Below are 22,125 nucleotides of genomic sequence, written 5' to 3'. Positions count from 1 at the left end.
ACTGCTCCACCCAGAGCTTAGTCTCATACCCCAGAACCAGCTGGCCCAGAGCCTCCATTTTGACCCTCCTGGGAGAAAAATCCTATTGGACCAGCTTGAGTCAGGTGCCTTCCGAAGTTCATACTGGTTGAGGACCAACAGGATCAAGGGGAGCAGGAGCCACCTTGGTGCATTGCTGAGCAAGGAGAAAGGGGACTGATGCTCAGGACGGATATAGACACTGGATAGCGTACCCTCCACAGCTATGCTGCTTTCCTATAAGACGTTCAAGCATTTGTTCATTTCATGTAATTCAAACCGAGCATGCCTGTATTAACACAAACATGAATTGAGGAAGGCGTAATGAAGACGTTAGATGCTTAAAGACACTGAGTTAGGCAGAGAAGCTAGTAAATCTAGAACGTAGAGTAGCCAATTGGAGCGCCTCAGGCCATCTGCCCGGTGGAGGCTGTAAATATTTTCTGGTTTCTCCTGCAGTGCTGTCAGGAGGAAAAAAAAAAAAAAAAAAAAAAAAAAAAAGGGCAAGCCACCTACGGAATTTTAAACATTCTAGCAGTCGCATATTTTCTTTTTTTCTTTTCAGTTTTTATTTATTTTTGAGAGAGAAAGAGAACACGCACGGGGTGGGGAGAGAAGGAAGTGGGGGGGGGTGGTGGGAGAGGATCCCAAGCAGGCTGTGTGCTGTCAGCACGGAGCCGGATGCAGGGCTCCAACTGAACTCACATGCCATGAGATCATGACCTGAGGCCCGAGACAAAATCAAGGGTCAGACGCTTAACGGACTGAGTCACCCAGGCACCCCACTGGCAGCCACGTGTTTCAAAAAGTGGATGGAAAAAGAGAAAATTCACGTTAGTAATACGTTTTATTTAACTCAATATCTAACATAGTATCATTTCACCATGTAATCAAGAACATTAATGAGCTGTTTTACATTTTTTCTAAGTATTCAAAATCTGATATATATTTTACAGTTAGAGCAGATCTCAATTTGGATGCAATATTTTCATTGGAAATACCTGATCTGTGTTCAGATTCCCTAAAATACACATTGCACAAGTAGAGCTGTATTCACATGGTCCACTATCCTTGCTACCTCTCATTTCTTATGTGGGATGAAATGAATTCTTGTTGGGGTTTCCGGTTATCGCTCACTGAGTTGGTCCATCACCCACACCGTTTTTCTTATGTGAAAGTGATCACTGATCAATGACCATGCTGAGATTGTGAGCCCCTACTCTGCAAAGAAACAAACAAACAAAACAAAAAAAACTGGAAACTGGGAGCTACATTTGTTCACCTCCTTGCTTGGTTTACGTGGTAACAAATACCTTTTTTTTTTTTTTCATAGATTAACTGAACTGAGTAGGTTGGAAATTATTGGGATTGTATTGTTACTTTTTTTTTCATTGAAACAATCCAGTTTCCTTAGGGAGAGCTCTTTCTTTGCCCCCTATAATTCAATAATTGCATATAGTGGGTCACGGGGTGCTGACAGTGCAAAGGACTCGTGGCCAAACACAAGCAGCTAACACTTGTCCCTTTCTGGCAATACTTGTGGACAGCTTGGATCAGCAAGGAGGCAGCAGCTCCTGTAGGGAATGCCCAGCGAGGCTTTGGGTTGAATGACAGGTCATGAGCTGCCGGTAGAAGGCCGGTCTACAGAATGGTCTCTAGAATCATGTAAAGACAGCACAGGTCTAACCACTCCTAGTCTGGTGCCAGGGAAAGCTATTTCCGCAGAAAACATGGGTGCCAGAGCCACCAACGCTGTCCTCACATTCTCCTCTCCTTGGGATGGCTCAGCCTGGTGGGGCCTTGGATTTTTTTAATCTTTTTCTTATTAGTTTTTTGATTCGAGGAGGGAAGAGACAGCTCCAGCTCCCTTTTCTTGGCATCCCAGTCTCCGTCCCTCTGGTCCAGAGGCAGCCCCTTCTGCCTGGCAGTGCGGCGATGGTCCTGGCACTCGGGCTCGGCCCTGGAGAGGGGCAAGATGGCGGCTCTCAGTACCCGGATGGGAGAGCCTGTGTGGGCAAGATGGCGGCTCTCAGTACCCGGATGGGAGACCCTGGGATGGCATCAGCGTGGGCGTCTCTTCCAGCCCTCTGCACACAGCCCGGCCACCTCAGGAGTCCCGGAGAGAAAGAAGGGGGCCAAGCTCCAGCATCTCCAAGTGTACGCTTCGGGACCTCGGACACTAAAGAAGCTACTGAGGTGGAGAAAAATGGCATGCCCAGAGTGGGAAGTTCACAGAAGGATGGGCGCTTAGCGTGTAGACGACACTGCTAATGCTGAAGGACTCACATTCACACAGCCACCAGCATATTACTAGGATGCTGTTTTCCTTCCTTTCTTTTTCCATTGTATTTTTTCCTTAATTATAAAACCATGTACATTTGTTGCATAAGATTTTATTTTTTTATTAAAAAAATTTTTTAAATGTTTACTTATTTTTGAAAGAGTGAGAGTGCAAGTGTGAGAGGAACAGATGGAGAGGGAAACGCAGAATCCGAAGCAGGCTCCGGGCTCAGCTGTCAGCACAGAGCCCCACGCAGGGCTTGAACCCACGAACTGAGAGAGCATGACCTGAGCCAAAGTTGGTGCTTAACCATCTGAGCCGCTCAGGCACCCTTGTTGTATAAGAATTTAAAATATGGAAACATTTAAAAAAGAAAGAAAAGTAGTCATAATCACATATGTATTATTTGTATATAGAAGGATTTGTGAAAAGAATACTTACACGATATATAGATAGGTGGTAGATATGGAACAATAGAAGAGGTAAGAGAGGAATGGGTAAATAGATCATCATACACACATGGACAAAGAAAAGCAGACAACAGTATCGTTTGAAGTAGTTCAAGTACAAAGTTTTACAAAAAGCACAGTTCAATCTTTATTATTCAATTTTTATCTCTTTAGATAGCAAACCTGCTTGTCCCCTTAACAACAAGTGACCGCTCCGTATTTAGACCACATAACATCCTTCCTCTGCCCTGCTCTTTTTGGGCTTTGCCACCTTCTATCCCATAGTAGCACTATTTATGTAAACAAGTATCTCCCTTCTCACACAGGGAACTTGACATCCAACACTGTATCTGATTTGTCTTTAAATCCTTTGTGGTATCGAGTTCAAAGCAATGGGCATGGTAGGTAGGGCTCCAAAATATTTGTTGAATGCACGGCTTAGAGGAAGCCGAATCAAAAGTTGAATTATTTCACTAGGACCCCTGGGATATTCAGCAAGTTGTCAAATACTGTCCAGGCTTTTTCTGAAATTCTCTTATAACTTTTCTTTTCGTCATCCTAGCCCAGGAGAGCACCTACTTGCAACATGAGGCATTAAGAAATTCCTCAGTGACCTCCCTACTTATGGTCTGAGTGCCTCCAATCCTAGCTGCATACCACCCCTGCTGTCTCTTCCCCTACAGAAGGGACTTTGCTAGAGCATCTGTTTCCTCTCCTCAATGCCTAGATGAGTTCACACTCATCTGCTCGCCCATCCCATAATGGTCACCCACCCACCCAACCTTATTCTCCACTTCTCTCTAGCATGAGTGGTGTACTTAGCCAGGCCACTCCTCCTTTCACTCCCCCTCCACTCCCTCACACGTATGCACAACCCCTGCACACTTCCGACTTGGTGCCCTTCTCTCCAAATCAAGAATCTTTCTCCCTCCTGCATTAGTCAGTCCTTAGCTATCTTTCAAGTTCCAGATTAATTTCCTCTTCACCAGGATTCCTTCTCTCTAACCCCTTTCAACTGTCAAAAGGGAAGTTGCACATGGAAGATGATGATACCTAAACATGACTTACACGTGATGTGGCTGATCGTTGTTGTTTTCGTCGGCTCAGCCCTGCAGGCCCACTTTTCCTGGTAATAGCACCCCACCCCCACCCCCACTATTTGGAGGAACCACCCATCTTCCACTTCAGTTATGCTGGGCTCATGTATCATGCTTATCCACCCACGGGTCACTAGGAAGGGGATGAGATTATGCAGAGAGGTTCAGCAGAGGACAGCCAAGGATAAGATGCTGAGGAATTTCAGCATCTAAAAGGCAAGCGAGAATCAGAGCCCAAGAGAATCATGAGAAGAAATGATCAGATAGGGACAAGGAGAAATAGAAGAGAGTAGCATCAGAGAGGATAAAAAGTTATCCAAGGAGACATGCCAAAAGAGAAGGGCAGTCAAATACCAAATTAAGGGAGATGAGAACTGATAAGAGGTCACTCATTTAGCAACAAGGACCTCCCCGGATGAGCATTGATTCAGACAACAGTGGGGAAGAAGCGCAAAGGTGGGTGAGGAAGGAGAGACGATTACACAGAGTAACATTCAAGTAGCATAGAAATGCAGGAAGAGAAAAGAAACAGCAGACAGCAGAAGGACCTCTAGTCGTTTGTGTGTTTGTTCCATAAGATCTATCTGAACAGGTTCAAAGGCCAATGAGGACTGAAGGGAAGGAGTAGAAAAAAAGCCAAAAATACAGAAGAGAGGGTAAAAGATGCAACAGAGAGTATGGGAACGATGGCCCTGCAGGAGGTACAAAGATTTGGATCAGGGCCTATATGGAGAGGTAACACTTCTCCCAGAAGGACAGACAGGAAGGTAAGAAGGAACAGATGTGGTGTATATACCACATGTAGGTGTAGGAGGTTGAAATACATATGCTCTTGGCTTCAATCTTCTCTATGAAGGGGAAAGCCTACTGTCTGAGGAACAGGTGGAGGTACGATGGGGACGTGAGTCATCAATGAAGGAGCAGGACAAGAAGGGATAGTCCAACTGTTCTGAGGGCTCAGCTGAAGACAGGAATCCCAGAATTTCTGATGGTGCCTGTGTACGTCGTTGTGGGCTTTTCTCCACCAGAACAGGCACAGGAGTGGCGAAGACAGACACTGACTCAAGGGTGGGAATGCTGGGTCATATGGTACAGAAGGACAAACGGTTGGAAACTTAAGAATCATGGGAACAGAGTGGAAGAAGCAGTGTATCATGGCGTCCAGATGGCAGATAGATGGAAGATCGTGGAACCTTCAGGCAGACGACGGATCGGGAGGGAAAGAAGAAGCTGAATGAGAAGAGGTCTTGATGCATTCAAATCCCTGTGTGGTGATCCAGGAACTGGCAGAACGAAGAGAGGGAACCATGCCCACATAGTGATATGTTAAGAGTTTTTAAAAGTTCAGAGAACAATGCTGCAGATGCTGAGGTCCCCAATGGATGACGCTCACTGAACGTAGGGGATGATGCAGGATTGGGGAGAAGAGTCTTCGAGTCAGGACTCAAGGTTCTGTCTCTTTAACCTCCAAATCACCTCAATGATGATATTTATTTATTTATTTATTTATTTATTTATTTATTTTTGAAATAGAGAAAGAGAGACAGAGCACGTGCATGTGTACATGTGGCGGAGGGCAGAGAGAAAAGGAAAGAGAGAATCCCAAGCAGGCTCTGTGCTCAGCACGGAGCCCAACACGGGGCTTGATCCCACAACCCTGGGATCATGACCTGAGCCAAAATCAAGAGCCAGGGGTTTCACAGACTGAACCACCCAGGCACTGCTTGAGTATTTTTTACTGTGGAACACCTTCTTAAGAGAAGGTCTCTTTGGTTACTTCTACAGATATCCAACCTCATTGTAAGCAACTATTTTACTTAACAGAAGGTAACGTTATCTTCAAGTTCTTAGAAGGTGATTTCACGGTCTTCCCCCCCTCCCTACCATGAACTGCCCTGCCCTGGAGTCAGATTTGCTCATTTTGGTTTTCAGGCAATGCTATCCTCATTCTGTTACTTTACTGCCTCTTGAACGAACTACTGATTAACCCAACCGGATCATAAATTCCTAAATTTTATTTCCATGCCTCCCGAAGCTGTAACCATCACGTGCATCACTGACACTTGATTCCATTTGAATGTGTGGGTGAGAGAAAAGATTAGCGAATGCTAGAAAAGTCCTTATGTTAGGTGAGTGTGAGAATAGAAGATTCATAGGCGAACAGCAATTTTAAAAGGTAGAAGGGACCTTACAGCTGATAGCCTAATTCACCAGGTTCATTTTTAATACGAAAACTGAGCCAGCAAGGTGGCTTAACTTGCCCAAGGTCACATAGCTAGTATGAATACCTTTCAGGAATCTGCAGGGGCTGCATGAATCTTGTCCCACGTCCCATTGGCAAACTTGGTGTCTCACCTCTCTTATCTGAGGTAATTTTTGTACAATCTAAAATAGTAATTATAACAATGAGATGTTGTTAACATTATTATAAATATGTATCATTAAAATAACTATACTTTTGGTATAATACAAAAACAATAGATGTCACATAATCTGCAGCAATGTCGCTTCCACCTAAACTAGTCATTTCTGTGAAAAGTTAATAAAAACAACTCAGACAACTGTTAGCTGAATTTGCTCATTCCCTTGGACGGACCCGAGACCACTGAGTTGGCAGATATCTTGATCACAGGCTCCTGTTTCTCTGCCACTTCTCTAGCTGGAAATAAAGGAAACTTACTTCTCCAGAAACGCCACACAGGCGGTCTGCCCATAGATCTGTGCGATCCTCTTCGGCGTGTCTCCAAAGAAGTCGGGGGCGTCGATGGCCGCATGCAATGCATGGAGAATTTTGAGCACATTCACGTGGCCTGACTCAGCTGCAAAATGAGCTGGGGTCCAGCCCACATCAGTCACCAGGCAGGGCCTGGCCCCGTATTCTATAAGGAGCTGCATCACCTCCACATGCCCTTAGATGTAACGGGAAGAAACGGGAAGAGGTTAAGATTAAAATGTCTCTGCCCCCGCGGAGGCCAGAACTAGCCTAGGTTGTCCAAAAGAAGGGAAGACATTTGCTGGGAAGCCCCTCCTCACCCTCCCTCTCCTTCCGCCCGCCCCTTCTTACCAGGGACGCAGTGCCCCACTTCACCCCATGAACCTTGCTCCTACTAGAGGCCTGGGCCCTCCAACTATTCCCTCTACTCCCTCCCTCCAGGGCATTCCCTTCCCCCCACTCCCTTCCTAGGAATCTTGCTTTCCCTCCTAAGGCGCTGTACTCATGCCTGTAGGGCACTGGTCAGGCTCACTCAGCTTTTGGCAGTCTCAATGGTGATTGAAAAGCAAACATTTTGCAACAACAGGGATGGGCCTTGAGGGCATTACGCTGAGTGGAAATAAGCCAGAGAAAAAGAAATACCTTAGGATCTCACTTGTACGCGGAATGTACAACAGCAACAGCAACAGAAACCTCACACACACACAAACACACCAATATCACTGGTTCAGTGAACAAACTGGTGGTTGCCAGAGGTGGGGGGGTAAGGGGTGGGAGAAACGAGTGACGACCGGCAAAAGGTCCAAACATCAGTTATAAAATAAGTAAGTCCCGACGATGCAATGTACCACAGCGTGACTATAGTTAACGAGGCTGTGTTGCAGATTTGAAAGCTGCCAAGAGAGTAGATCTTAAAACTTACCAGAAGAAAGCTTTTTGGTAACTACAAATGGGGACAGATTTTAACTTCAGTTACTGTGGTGCTCATTTCGCAACACATAAAAAAAATTTAGTCACTGTGTTGTTGTACCTCTGAAACTGATATAATGCTGTATATTAATTACACCTCGATAAAAAATATTTTAAGCCCCACCGACTTTATAGTTAGCACCAGTTAAGAGCCCAGGCTTTTGGGGACGACGGATGTGGGCTCATACCTGCCAGTAAATAACAGCTGCTGACTATGGCATCCCAGACGAGAAACGAAGGTGTGAGGCTCAGGTTTCCTCATTTGTAAATTAAAAATATGATCACCTCCCTCAGTGAGTTCTTGTGAAGTACAAATGAAATCACAGGCATAATGTATACAGCACAGTGCCCAGCATAAAGCAAATGTTCACTAAAAGGTGCTTCATTATAGCCACCATCACCTTGGACTTAAGTTGCTGCAAAATTCTACCAACTGATTTCTCTGCATCCAGTCTTGCTTCCTGCCAATCCATTCTCCATATAGAAGTCAAAACAAAATTTTAAAAAGCAAACAGAACACTCTCTTACTTGACATCCTTCCATGGTGTTCCATTGCTGAAGGCCTTGATAGGCCCATTGGCTGCTTTTGCTACTATCCTCCTTGAATTCTGTAACCGAGCCATGTGAGGCATGGAGGTTATAGCAATGAACAAGGCAGAGTCCCCGTCCGACCTCGGCAATGATGCTCCCTTTCTTGTTGGAGGTCAAGAGGGCAGAAGACTAATATCAATTGAGAGCAAATTATGGGCTGGGCACTGTACACGCATTATCTTAGTGAATCCTCACCACAAGATTCCAAGGTAGCATCAGTTTCCATTATGTAGATAACTCACTTAAGGCCCAGAGACATTAAGTAATTTGCTTAAGTTGCTACAACCAGTAAGTGGTGGTGCCAGGGTTCACATGTTCCATTTGGCTCTCAAGAAATGTTCTTTCTACTACCCCCACACAGACTGGTCACTTCACAAATGGTGGGCTCCAAAAGATGGATTCTACCCAGGCACTGCCCACTCACCTTTGATTGCAGCCCAGTGAAGTGGAGTTCGGTCATTCCAGTCCACATCCTTGTAGTTTGGGTCACAGAGACCTTTCTTCAAAATCTTTTTCACTAAACTGTAATCCCCAACAGCCACAGCTTGGTGGAGCTTTGTCATGTCTGACATTTTGGTGGATTCCATGACTGAAATAATAGGGGGGGGGGGGGAAACATGCCCCTTAGGAAGTTCTCTACAGCTCTTTCTTCTCAGTACGTGATTCCGCGGGATTCTTTACCATTTACTTTCTTTCTCCGCTCACAAATTTGCATGTGTGTGCGCTGCTGAGGGTGTATTTGGATCTCAGCCACCATGGTTAGTACATGCCAGTCCCTTACCTAAAATCTATCGACGCTCCCCTCTGCCTCCAGGCATACAGGCTGAATTCATGGGCTGGCATTTTCTATTTGGCCTCAAACCACTTTCCAGTGCTATCTCCAGTTCCCGTTCCAAAGTGCTGGTAGTGCGATTCTGAATTAGTTGTGGGATTCTGCGCCTTGGCTTTCTCATCTATAACCCGGAGACAACTTGCCGGAGTTGTTGTGAGGGTACAATGACAATCCATGTGAAAAGTTTACTGACTGAATGCAGAGAAGGGACTCCAGAGAAAGTTAACACTGTTGGCACACCAATTCAGATGGACTAGATGTAAACATGCAAACAACACGGCTGCAAGTTATCTACAACATTAACGCAGAAACCGACAGTTCTCAAACTACAGTCTACAGATGCTTAGGAATCTCTAGGACTCTTTCAGGGGATGCATGCAGTCAAAACTATTTTCATTATAATATGAAATGCCATTGGCCTTGTTCACTGTGCCGACATTTGCCCTGAGGGTTGAAAAGCAATGAGGTACAAAGCTGCTGTTGCCTCAGCATGAAGCAAGGCAGTGGCATCACACACGGAGAGTCAAAAACAAACGAAAAGGGGGGCACCTGGGTGGCTCAGTCGGTTAAGCGTCCGACTTCAGCTCAGGTCATGATCTCACAGTTCGTGAGTTGGAGCCCCGCGCCGGGCTCTGTGCTGACAGCTCGGAGGCTGGAGCTGCTTCAGATTCTGTGTCTCCCTCTTTCTCTGCCCTTCCCCTGTTCGTGCTCTGTCTCTGTCTCAAAAATAAATAAATACAAAAAAAACAAAAAAAAACAAAAACGAAAAGGTAGTTTCAACCAAGAAACTAAAGTAGTAAGAACTATGCATGTTGACCCTTAATTGCATGACTTCACAAAAGTTATTTTTTTTTTAAATTTTTTTTTCAACGTTTTTTATTTATTTTTGGGACAGAGAGAGACAGACAGAGCATGAACGGGAGAGGGGCAGAGAGAGGGAGACACAGAATCGGAAACAGGCTCCAGGCTCCGAGCCATCAGCCCAGAGCCCGACGTGGGGCTCGAACTCACGGACCGCGAGATCGTGACCTGGCTGAAGTCGGACGCTTAACCGACTGCGCCACCCAGGCGCCCCCACAAAAGTTATTTTAAAAGATTCTGTAACGAAATGTGTCAACATTTGGGAAGTCTGCATAACTCCGTGAACTGATGTCTTCCAAATGACAAGTGGATGATGTTACAAAATCATGCATGGGTAAAGAGACCTATTCAAGATAGACCTGTGGATTTTAGTGAGACAGAGGACAAAAAATACACTGAGGTTGTTTCAGATTCCAAGTCACTAAAAAGCACAACCATGTGTCAGTTTGGGCATAGTATCAGAGAATATCCGCAGTTATCTGAAAAGGCTACAAAATACTCTTCCCTTTCCCAATTCCCTTTTCCAATATATGTGGAACCAGATTTTCTTTCAATATTTCAGCCAAAACAACAAACTGAATACAGAAGATCTAAGAACCCCCCTATCTTCTATTAAGCCACATATTATAGGGATTCAACTACATAAACACATACATACATACATACATACATACATACATAAACAATGTTACTCTTCTCATTTCTTTTGCTTTAGAAAATGTAATTATTTTTCATAAAAATATTTTTATGTTATTGTATATTAATGCAATGCATATTGCATTAATGCAATGTATATAAATGCCTGCATTTTAATTTCTAATAAGGTAAATTTATTATTTAAAGGTAAAGGTATTTAAAGGTAAAGGAGTCCTGAGACCAACAAGTTTGGGAATTACAGATATAAACAAAATAAGGGATTGGGATAGAAATTTTTTTAATGTTTACTTATTTTTGAGAGAGAGAGAGAGAGGCAAACTGCAAGCAGGGAAGGGGCAGAGAGAGAGGGAGACACAGAATCCGAAGCAGGCTCCAGGCTCTGAGCTGTCAGCACAGAGCCTGACGCGGGGCTCAAACCCACAAACTGTGAGATCATGACTTGAGCCGAAGTCGGACTCTTAGCCAACTGGGCCACCCAGGCGCCCCAAGGGTTGGGATAGAATTAAAGAATGAGGAGAGAGCCATGTGCGGTGGGCCCAGCGAAAATGTCTCTTTGATCCCAACATTTCAGTTGAGATGTCAAGAAGAATTTGGAGTCAGCCAGACACATTGTGGCCCAGCAGCAGCAGCACCTAGGAATTTATTTGAAATGTGAATTATTGAGCCTCATATCAGACCTCCTGATGTAGACGGAAATATGAGGACAGCCCTAGAGGGGGAGAGAAGTGCATAACATAATTAACATGCAATGTCCTAAGTGTTATAATGGCAGTGATTTTTCTGGGGACAGAAGGAAAGGACATTTCCCCAGGCTAGGAAGTGAAAGGGACTTTTTTCCAAAAGTGACCTAAGCCGACTCCCAAAAGGATGAGTAAGAGTCTTCTCGGGCATGGCCATAGTGGAAGATCCAGCCCAGGCAACAGCGCATCGGGAGTGGGGAGGGAGGCACATTCTGCAAAGAGCAAGTGGCTCTAACTGACGTACAGACCAAGGATCCACAAATGTTTCCTATAAAGGGCTGGATAGGAAACTTCTTAGCCTTTATAGGCCAAGAGGCAAAACTCAAGGCGATTATTTAACGTTACCTAACTATTATGCGACAAGAGAAAACCTCTTGCCAGAGGCGGGCCATCCTGGGAGGGGAACGATTGGTGGTAGTGGGTGAGCGTCCTTTGTGCCACGCTCATCTGGAGACGTTCTCAGGGCCAAGAGCAACCAGCCCGGGGAGGACGGGTCTGGCTGAAAGGATGGTCACTTGCCCTTTACTCCAGTGATGCCCAGATCCCAGCATGCCCTCTCTCTTCTCCAGCAGCCCAATCAGTTCAAGTTGACAGCTGGTGGGAGGCAAGGTAACTTGGCTGGACCATTCCCATTGCTCACTGCCGACAGCAGAGTCCCCAAAGTGTAGGCGCTGACCAGCAGGGCCCTGGGCAGGGACTAGGCACAGCCGTGAGCTCAGCGGACAAGTGCTAAGAGCAGACTAGAGAGCAGTTAGCTCTCCAAAGCTCACCGTGCTTGCCCCCCGAGAGCCACCCTCATAAGTGGTGACCGCATGCCTGGAAAAATGGAGTGAGCCACACTTGGCCCGTAGACCGTAGTTTACCAACCTCTGGTCCATAGAAAGCATCTGGGATCTTGTTAAAATGCAGATTCTGATTCAGTAGGTCTAGGAGGAGACCTGAGACCCTGCATCTGTAACAAGTCAACACGACAACTACCAGTTCATAGACCGCACTGAGTAGCAATGTCTCTGGCTACAAGGCAGGGGAGAGACCTGAAGTAAGGGAGAAGCAGTAGGGATGCGGCTGTTGTTCCTCACTGAAGGACTACGTGAAAATTACTGGTGAGTTTTAAAAAATAGATGCCCAGGGGCGCCTAGGTGGCTCTGTCGGTTAAGCTCAGGTCACGATCTCGCGGTCCGTGAGTTCAAGCCCCGCGTCGGGCTCTGTGCTGACAGCTCAGAGCCTGGAGCCTGTTTCAGATTCTGTCTCCCTCTCTCTCTGACCCTCCCCTGTTCATGCTCTGTCTCTCTCTGTCTCAAAACTAAATAAACGTTAAATAATAAATAAATAAATAAATAAATAAATAAATAGATGCCTGGGCCTCGGCCTGAAGTGCTTCAGAGTCACTAGATGTGTCGGACAAGGACGTGCCTTTTTGCAGGAAGTGAGCGCTCAGTATATGTTAGGTAAGAGAAGATGGCATGGGATGTGTTTCCTCTTTTTGGCTTGTTTGTTTTAGTAAGAAAACCCTTACACCGGAGGATTTGATCGATGATAAATCAAATCGTGAACAAGTACTGGAGGCTTTCCGACCTGCAGGTGTCACAAAAACAAACCATTTTTAGAATCCGTTGTCTGGAAGCCTCTGCTTACATTTCACACCAACCTTTAACCAGGTTTGGGCTTAAGTCAACTCCATTGGGGTCACGTTCGTGTTCATACCAAGGAAATTCCACAACTTCCCACAGAGAAGTTGCAATTCAAGTAGAAGTTTCCAATGAGTAGCTACATTTATTTGCAGAGAAATTGGTGAAGTGATCCTAAAACTTCATAGGGAAATACAAAGGACTCAGAATAGGCCAAACAATCTTGCAAAAGACCACAGTAGGAGGACTCAAACTTCCCGATTTCTAAACTTACTATAAAGATACAGTAACCAAAAAACTGTGATACAAAGTACACTGTGTGGCATAAAAATAGATACAGAGAGAGAAAAGGGACAGAATTGGGAGTCCAGAAATAAACGCTTACATTATGGTCATTTGGCTTTCAGCAAAGGTGCCAGGAAAATCGTAGTCTTTCCAAATGGTGCTGACACAGTTGGGTATTCACAAACTCAAGAATTAAGTTAATCCTTCCCCTCATGCCACACACAAAACTTAAAATGAATTGCAGACTTATAGAAGACCTAAAACTAAAATATTCAGAAGAAAACATGGGAGCAAATCTTCATTATTTTGGGTTAGACAATGAAACGGTTCATAGACAGGACGGCAAAAGCACAAGAAACAAAAGAAAACAAACAGATAAATTGAATTTTACCAAAATTAAAAACTTTTTTTCTACAAACAATACCTTAGGAAAAGTATAAAAGCAAATATGGGAGAAAATATTTGAAAATTATATATCTGATAAGAGATTTGTATCCAGAATACATACAGAACTCTTACAATTCAACAATAAAAAACAAAAAGCTCCATTAACAATCGTCAAGGAATATAAACAGAAGTTTCTCCCAAAGAATAGGCACATGAAGATATGCACAAAATAATAAGCACCTGAAAAAAAATGCTCAACATCATTAGTCACGGAGGAAATGCAAATGAAAACCATACTGAAGCACCACTCACACCCTCTAGAATAACTGTAATCAAAAAGACAGACAATGTCAAGTGTCACTGAGGATGTGGGGAAATTGAACCCCTCACAGATGTGGTAGGGATATAAAATGGGGCAGCTGCTTTGGAAAACAGTTTGGCAGTGCTTCAAAAAGTTAAACATAGACTTATCATATGACCTGTAACTCCACACTTAGCTATTTACCTACAGAAATGAAAATATATATCCACACAAAAACTTGTTACACGCATGTTTCCAGCAGCATTATTCATAATAGCCAAGAGTGGAAACAACCCAAATGTCCCTTAGTAGGTGAATGCATGAATAAAATGTGGGAGTTCATACGATGTAACATTATTTGACAAAGAAAAGGAATAAAGTACTGACACCTGATACAACACGAATGGACCTTGAAAACATGCTAAATGAAAGAAGCCAGGCGCAAGAGACCACACATTGTAAGATTCCAATTATGTGAAGTGTCCAGGATAGGCAAATCCACAGAGATAGAGAGTAGATTATTGATTGCCTGAACTGGGAGGAGGCGGGGGTAGGAAGTGACTACTAATGGGGATAGGATTGCTTTGCGGGGGCGGGGGGGGGGGAGGTGATGAAACGTTCTAAAATTAGGCAGGGGCAAGTGAGGCTTTCATAACTTTGAATATATCAAAAACCACTGAATTATGTACTATAAATAAATGAATTTTATGGTATGTGAATTATAGCTCAATAAAGCCGTTTAAAAACAATAAATGAGGGGGCACCTGGGTGGCTCAGTCGGTTAAGCCTCCGACTTCAGTTCAGGTCATGATCTCATGGTTCGTGGGTTTGAGCCCCGCGTCGGGCTCTGTGTTGACAACTCAGAGCCTGGAGTCTGCTTCCGATTCTGTGTCGCCCTCTCTCTGCCCCTCCCCCCCACCCAAAAAATAAATAAGCATTAAAATTTTTAAAAAATAAATGATACTGCTAGAGGCTTTCTTTAAAAAAAAAAAAATTGTAGAAAACGTCCAATTCACTAGCCTGCAACTGACTACTGAAATTTAGCAAACTTTCCTTCACATGAATCTTCATAAATTTCATGAAGTGCACCTGAATTTCTGTCTTTCTGGTACAGGCGCCCAAATGTAAAGAAGTAGCCAGTAAATATAAGTTCTAATAATATGAATGATCCATAATAGGTGTAAAAAGCTGAAGGCAGGAGTAATATAAAAATACTTACTCTCTTGCTTGAGATCTGAGGCACCCAGCACAGGCAGGCGTCTTAGGGGCCAGAGGTTTGTTTTGTTCACACCATGGAAACTGGCCCCTCCTTCGTCAGTAAAGCCTGTCAATCAAGGTAGGCCTCCGGGAGGAGGTGCTTGCTGGAGGAAAGGGGACTGCCCCTTTGCTTCCACTGAAGCTGGTCAGCGGTCCTGGCCTGCTTCTGTAGTCTGAGTGTGGTCCTTGACAGCTTCTCTTCAAGTAGCATTTCATCCAAATGCATGAAAATGGAAAAACAGATTGCCAGTCCACAGGGCACTGTGAAGGAAACACGCTGCCCGGTGACCACGGCGGGGTGTCGTAGATGACATGCACCCCGCACTCTCAGAACCAGCTTGAGATCTTGCGCAAGACCCTTAAATTTGCTGAAACTCAATTCTCACCAATAAAAGGAAGTTTTAACACTTTTCTCATTCGGCAACGAAAGATGCGTAGCTGAAATAATTGATAAAGCACCTGCTAACAGGGTGGAGGAAGGAGAAAGCCTTCAGTCAATTTCTCATGGCCTCCTTGTTTTTGATCCCTTACTCTAGCATCTCCTATCTTTATGGTGATGCTGGTCCTCCTGTCTCCCTTTTCTCTCTCTCTCCCTCCCTCCTTTCCTTCCTTCCTTCCTTTCTTCTTCCTCCCCCTCTTTATCTCTCTGCCCCTCCCTCTCTTTCTCTTCCCCCCTCTTTCATTCTTTTTTTTTTTCTTTCTCCTATCATTTCTCTGCTACCTTTCTTCTCACATGTGTTTACTGAATGCCTTATATACTGTACTAGGCTCTGTGGAGAACAAGACTCGTGTTCCTTTCTTCTTCGAGCTGAGAGTCCAAAGTAAAAGACAGACCATGTTGAAAGCATTTACTACACAAATTCAGTATTCCATTAGCAGAGTCTACTTCTTGCAGTGTACAAAGAATTGATATTGTTGCAAGATCAGAATTTATCTTCATCTTATGTTTATAAAGCTTTGTGTGCTATTTCTGTCAAAATTTTAATTTTTTTTAAAATTATGACTGAATGAATGCCTTCATCTGGGGTGAATGTCAATAATCTACCCTCAAGTGTCACTTGCTTATATTGTGATAAGACACAGAGGCCACCCGGCAACATCTATGGGCCAGACATTGACCTTTGGTCACACTGGCTCAAGCACTGGGACTAGCATTTCTGGCTGAAGTGACTGCCGTTGAGTATCTTCTCCATAGAAGCCATTTTTAGATCAGGAAGGGACTTTAGAAATCGTGATTCAAAAATTCATTTAGAGATGAGAATGTTGCGATCCGTTGACATTATGTGAATTGATTAATTCACACAGCCACTGTGTTTTAATGCATCTCTTACCATCTCCCCCTGTCACAGACTTTGAGCCTGAAGTTCTCTCTTGTCCAGCAAGAGAGCGGACACAGAATTAAAATGTGAGAGAGGATGTAATGTCTGGGAGAAGACAAGAGCCACAAGTAAGGGTCCTTGCTCTATTTTTATTAGGATCAGAAGGCCTACAAATATGACGGACGTGCGGAAAGAGACCATGAAACCACGAACATTAACTCATGTGTGCGAGAAAAAGGGGGTTTTGAAGATATCCTGTGATAGGGGTTTGGGTCAATACAAAACAAAATCCTGGCACTGGGCCGATGGTTGTTTACCACAGGCACAAGGATAGCCTTCTGTTTATCTTAGCTCGCCTAGGGGTAAGACAGAGCATGAGTCCACAAGGCACCTTACTTTTGCTAATCAGCCCTACTCCGGTCAGTTTCACCCTACTGAGGTCTATGGCCCTGTCTACCTGTTTACCTATTCTGGACCTTCCTTCTTGTGAAAGCAGCTTTCTGCTTTTGTACTATGTTGGGGGCGCTTCTGCTCTGTTTACTTAATCTCAGATGCTTTCAGCCTAAACCTTCTTAACCCATTGGTGCAAGTTCAGGGAATTCCTAAACTTATTCCCCACAATCCCCACCCTAACTAAACTCAGGATATATAAGAGATGTTCAGTGACCACAAGTTCAAGGGTTGGCTGGGCCGCTTTGTCACTCCATTGTATATTTACTGCTTACTGTTGACCTCTGCTCAGAACCCCATGATTTGATTTTCTTCTGCCTCCCTCCAATTCTAAAGAAGTTGATAACAACAAATCTACATAGACTTTGTTCTCAAAGCAATACTTGTGAGGAGGCAATACAGTGGGGAGGACAGAATGGTGATCTGGCATCTGGGAGTGACAGGAAAAAATGAGATATTTGTTGAATGCCTTTGTGCATCAGGCATTATTCTAGGTGTTTGGGATATTACTCATCAATCTTTTTTTAAAATGTATTTATTTATTTTGAGAAAAAAAGAGACAGACAGAGAAAAAGAGCACATGAGCAAGCAGGAGAGGGACAGAGAAAGGGGAGAGAGAGAATTCCAAGCAGGCTCTGCACCCACAGCATGGAGCCCAATGCCGGGCTTGAACTCGTGGACCATGAGATCATGACCTGAGCCAAAACCAAGAGTCAAAGGCTTGCAATAATAACCCTCCTCTCTCTTGTCTTTCAACCCACCCATGTGACCAATATTTCTCAGTTCTTCTTGGTTATTCATGTTATGTATGTATGTGTGCATTTACATATATTAATTCTCTTTCCCGCATACAGTAAAACCTTGGATTGTGAGTAACTTGTTCTGCGAGTGTTCTGCAAGATGAGCCAACATTTCTAATAAATTTTAACTTGATAAAGGAGCGATGTCTTTCAATCCGAGTGGTAGTACGGGATGCCGAATGTCACAAGATCACAACTGAGCCAATGGTTCTTTTCTCTCTCGCTGTGAGATTATGGGATGCCCAGATGCTTGGTCTCAGGCTGCGGTGTTTGGCAGAAACCGGTGAGTTTTCAGAACGTTGGAAGGCGCCACGCCTGGCACTAATGTATTTTTTGTCACTTCGAAACACCTATGGACAGTCCTTTGCTTTTCCATTCAAGAGGAAGCTGACGAATGCTTTGCTTCATTCTAGGTCAGGCTGCCTGCAGATATAGACCCTTTCCTCTTACTGCCAGTGACATTAAATGCGGTACATGACAAGAGTGTATTAACACTGTACCACAGTCAACATCCGCGTGAGTGTATACAATGGCCCCCATGCAGAAAAAGGTTGAAAAGAAAGGCGGTAAGAAGGAGATGATTGCTGTGGAGGTTAAGAAGGAAATCGTCAAGAAGTATGTACAAGGTATGCGAATGGCCAAAATTGCAAGATTTTATAAGAAGTCTATATCTCCACCTCGTCTGCAGAGGAACTGAATCCCTCACTTCAAATGAGATTAGGGAGATGTGTAAAACGTGAGAAACAGTGCAAAATTCTGTGGGAAAGCACCACCCGAATAAGGCTGTAGCAGTGAGAGCAGTGAATCTGTTTAAGGACAAGGCAATGTCACGTTTCTGCGAAAGCCTCAAAGGGAGGCAAAACCAACATCATTGGATAGGTTCCTTGCTAAAGTTGCACAAAATGGGAAAGATTCCACTGAGCCAATAGACAGCAGTGATTCCATTAATGATAGTGAAAGATCTCCTACACAGTAACCCTCCTCTCTCTTATCTCCCTCACACCCTCCAGGAAGGTTTTCAAAGGTAAGTGCTGTTTATTTCTCTATTATGTATCTTCTTTATTATTTTGTATTATATTACAGTATTGTAATCATTTTTGTGTGAGTATTTTTAGGTTGTGGAAGGAATTGTCTGCGTTCCATTATTGCTTATGGGGAAATTTGCTTTGATATACAAGTGCTTTGGATTACAAGCATGTTTCTGGAATGAATTATGCTTCCAAACCAAGGTCTTACTGTACATATATACGTATAAAGTGTATGTTCACATACATACACATGCATAGGTATTTCAAATGCTCACTCTGCTTGCCTAGTATTGTCCTAAGCAATTTACATGCATTATCCCTTTCAGTTCTTACTGCAACCTTGTGATACAAATACTATTCTTATTTCTGCTTTACAGATTAGGAAACTGAAAGGTTACAAGGGTATGGAAGTTGCCAAAGGCCTTGAGAGCTAGTAAAGGTAGAACTGGGTTCAAGCCCAGGTCTGTCTGACTCAGCCTTCTTAATTACCGCACTATGTCTGGAAAAAATGTCAGGAGAGATATGCACCAAATGTTAAATAACTCCTTCATGAAGTTGGGGTTGCGTGACCCACCCGCTTCCTATGTTTGCAGTTTTGTTTAGATTTCTAACAACAGGAATGTATTATTTCATCTTAACTAGAAAAAAAATCTCTTTTCAAATTACCATCAATTCCCTCATTTTCTCTGCCTTTGGTCAATCTGCTGTCTAATTTTGCAAGACCAGATAAGCCGCCACTCTGGCCTTGTTCCTGGAAGAGCAAACATCATCCGGGAATGCACATCACCAGACAGACTGACTCCATGACTAAGGAGTGAATTCCAGCCACCATGGGGCTCAGAAAGCTTCAAACAGCCTCAGACAGAGCCCAGGACCATCTCCCACATTATCACTCTCTTCATGCTTTACTGTTACCCAAGTCACAGCCATATCTCCCTCCTTTTCTTCTCCCACTCGTTCTGCCTGGTATCCAAGGCCAAAGGCTCTCAAACATTTTTTTTTTTTCAACGTTTTTTTTTTTTTTTTTTTTTTTTTTATTTAGTTTTTGGGACAGAGAGAGACAGAGCATGAACGGGGGAGGGGCAGAGAGAGAGGGAGACACAGAATCGGAAACAGGCTCCAGGCTCCGAGCCGTCAGCCCAGAGCCCGACGCGGGGCTCGAACTCACGGACCGTGAGATCGTGACCTGGCTGAAGTCGGACGCTTAACCGGCTGCACCACCCAGGCGCCCTCAAACATTATTTTTTAACATATGGTAGAAAACACATTCTATGTCAGTTACCTGAATATGTATACAACTGGAACAAAGTTGTTCTGTGAAACAACATAACCTTATCACATGTGATATACTTTGAAATCTATCACGTTTCATTTCGTTAAAAAATGTGTCTCAACTCACCAAGTACATTTAATAAGCCATTAAAGGTTCAAGACTCACAATTTAAAAACCTCGTCCTCGAGTCTTTCAAACTCAATGTGTACAGAACTGCATTATTATCTCACTTTCTTTTTTTTTTTTTTTAATTTTTTTATTTATTTTTGGGACAGAAAGAGACAGAGCATGAACGGGGGAGGGGCAGAGAGAGAGGGAGACACAGAATCGGAAACAGGCTCCAGGCTCCGAGCCATCAGCCCAGAGCCCGACGCAGGGCTCGAACTCACGGACTGCGAGATCGTGACCTGGCTGAAGTCGGACGCTTAACCGACTGCGCCACCCAGGCGCCCCTATTATCTCACTTTCAACAACCTGTTCCTCTTCCTGCTTTTCTTTTCTCAATTAATGGCTCCATCATCTACCTGGTTTCCCCACTAGAGGTCTCAGGGCCATTTTGGACTCATCCCTCTGCTTTATCCTTTATACCTTGCTGATATCCCTTAAGTAGATCTTCCTACCTCAGTTCCCACTGTCACTATCCCAGTTTATATCACCACCTTTCACCCCATAGCCTCCCAATTCATCCCCTGTTTTCAATTTCTCCAATCTCAATTTTTTTTAGTACAGTATTGTTTTCCAAAAATCTGTAATGCTACTGCTCTGCTTACAAATGTTGATGGTTTCCCATTGCCTCACGATGTTTTGCATTCATTTAAATATTCCAGAGGGCAACTAATGTGTGCTAGGCTCCGTACTGGATGCAGGGGAATAAAAATGACAGAGTTCTTGTCCTTAAGGAGCTCACACTCTACACCCCATTGCATCACTCGGAAGACTCTTATAGTAATCCCAGCTTATCTTGTCATCCTTAACTTCTGGCCCACCCCATCTATACACCTGATGCTTGCCACAGTGGGGAACTTGACATTCCCAAGGAATGTCATTCACCTTTAGGTCCCTGTGCCTTTGCTCATACAGTTCTACATTCTGTTCCAGCATTCTACGTGCTCTTGCTTTCTTTCTTCCAGATGACCTCCCACTCATTCACAAAAGCCACTCTCTCTGAAGCCTTCCTTTGGACAAATTCCTATTTTAAAAAGTTTTAAATATTTATTCAATGTAATCATACACATACTTCAAATTGTTAAGGTGTTCTAGAACAGAAAAGAAGTACTAGAACAGAAAAGTCAGACTCTTCCATCCCTACCCCAGTCTAATTCCCCAAAGATAATCAATCTTAAGTGTTTCTTGTTGGATTTTTGGTGATCTCCCTGTGTTTCCAAAATAATACATGGTACTATTATTTCTTAGTGGATCATCTTAGGCACTATCTATCTAATTTCTACTAAGAGAGTGAGCATTTGGCTCACAAACACACCGGCCCTATCTTTTCTCTTCCCTGAGCCTCCTGATAGAATTACTTCTGTATATTCATGCTTGTTCTCTCCTCTGCAGAATTGCTATACATCCAGAACTTTATTTCTGTCCTACCAACTGTAGACAGAATCTCTCGATTTTCTAAAATGAGACCCTTAGTAACCCAACCTTCTCTCCACCCTCCTCCCCAGTTCTTTTTCCTTCTACCTACCTACCTACCTTTATTTTTACATTTAAAAATTAATCTATTTACATTTTCTTGTGTAATCATAGTTTATTCTACTTTGGCTTGTTTATAAGGTGATTCTAAAAGTTGAAAACCAATAAGCAATGTTCCCATTATTAGACTATCTGAATATTGTCTCCAATAGTCTAATAGAGCACTCTGCTCATACTTTTTTCTTTGGGCCACTCAGAGAGGTATATTCTTGGATTTCTGGTTTAAATGTAGTTTCTATATTTAGATACCACTCAGTAGTTCAAAATCAATCTATCGTAAGCTGTGTCACACTAGCATTAGGCCTTTCCTGGACATTTCCTCCCTTGGAGCTCCTTTTATTTTATTTTATTTTTAAAATTTTATTTAAATCCAAGTTAGTTAACATTCAGTTTAATAAAGATTTCAGGAATAGAATGTAGTGATTCATCACTTACCTATAACACCCAGTGCTCATCCCAACAAGTGCCCTCCTTAATGCCCATCACCCATT

At 43.6% G+C, this 22,125-nt stretch overlaps 1 protein-coding gene across 1 annotated transcript; it reads right to left on the bottom strand.

The window, feature by feature from the left end:
- Positions 1–846: 846 nt before the first annotated feature.
- Positions 847–15,078, bottom strand: ANKRD66 (ankyrin repeat domain 66). The gene is made up of 4 exons (XM_058734172.1): positions 15,029–15,078; positions 8,543–8,707; positions 6,526–6,754; positions 847–1,978 (listed from the first exon to the last, which is right to left on the bottom strand). The coding sequence occupies exons 2-4, from the start codon at positions 8,703–8,705 to the stop codon at positions 1,777–1,779; spliced, it is 594 nt and encodes a 197-aa protein (XP_058590155.1). The 5' UTR covers positions 8,706–8,707; positions 15,029–15,078; the 3' UTR covers positions 847–1,776.
- Positions 15,079–22,125: the final 7,047 nt, after the last annotated feature.

This window comes from Neofelis nebulosa, chromosome 6 (assembly GCF_028018385.1).
Source record: "Neofelis nebulosa isolate mNeoNeb1 chromosome 6, mNeoNeb1.pri, whole genome shotgun sequence".
NCBI lineage: Eukaryota > Metazoa > Chordata > Mammalia > Carnivora > Felidae > Neofelis > Neofelis nebulosa.
The sequence above is the reverse complement of the archived record's forward strand: the minus strand, read 5'-3'. Positions and strand labels throughout refer to the sequence as shown.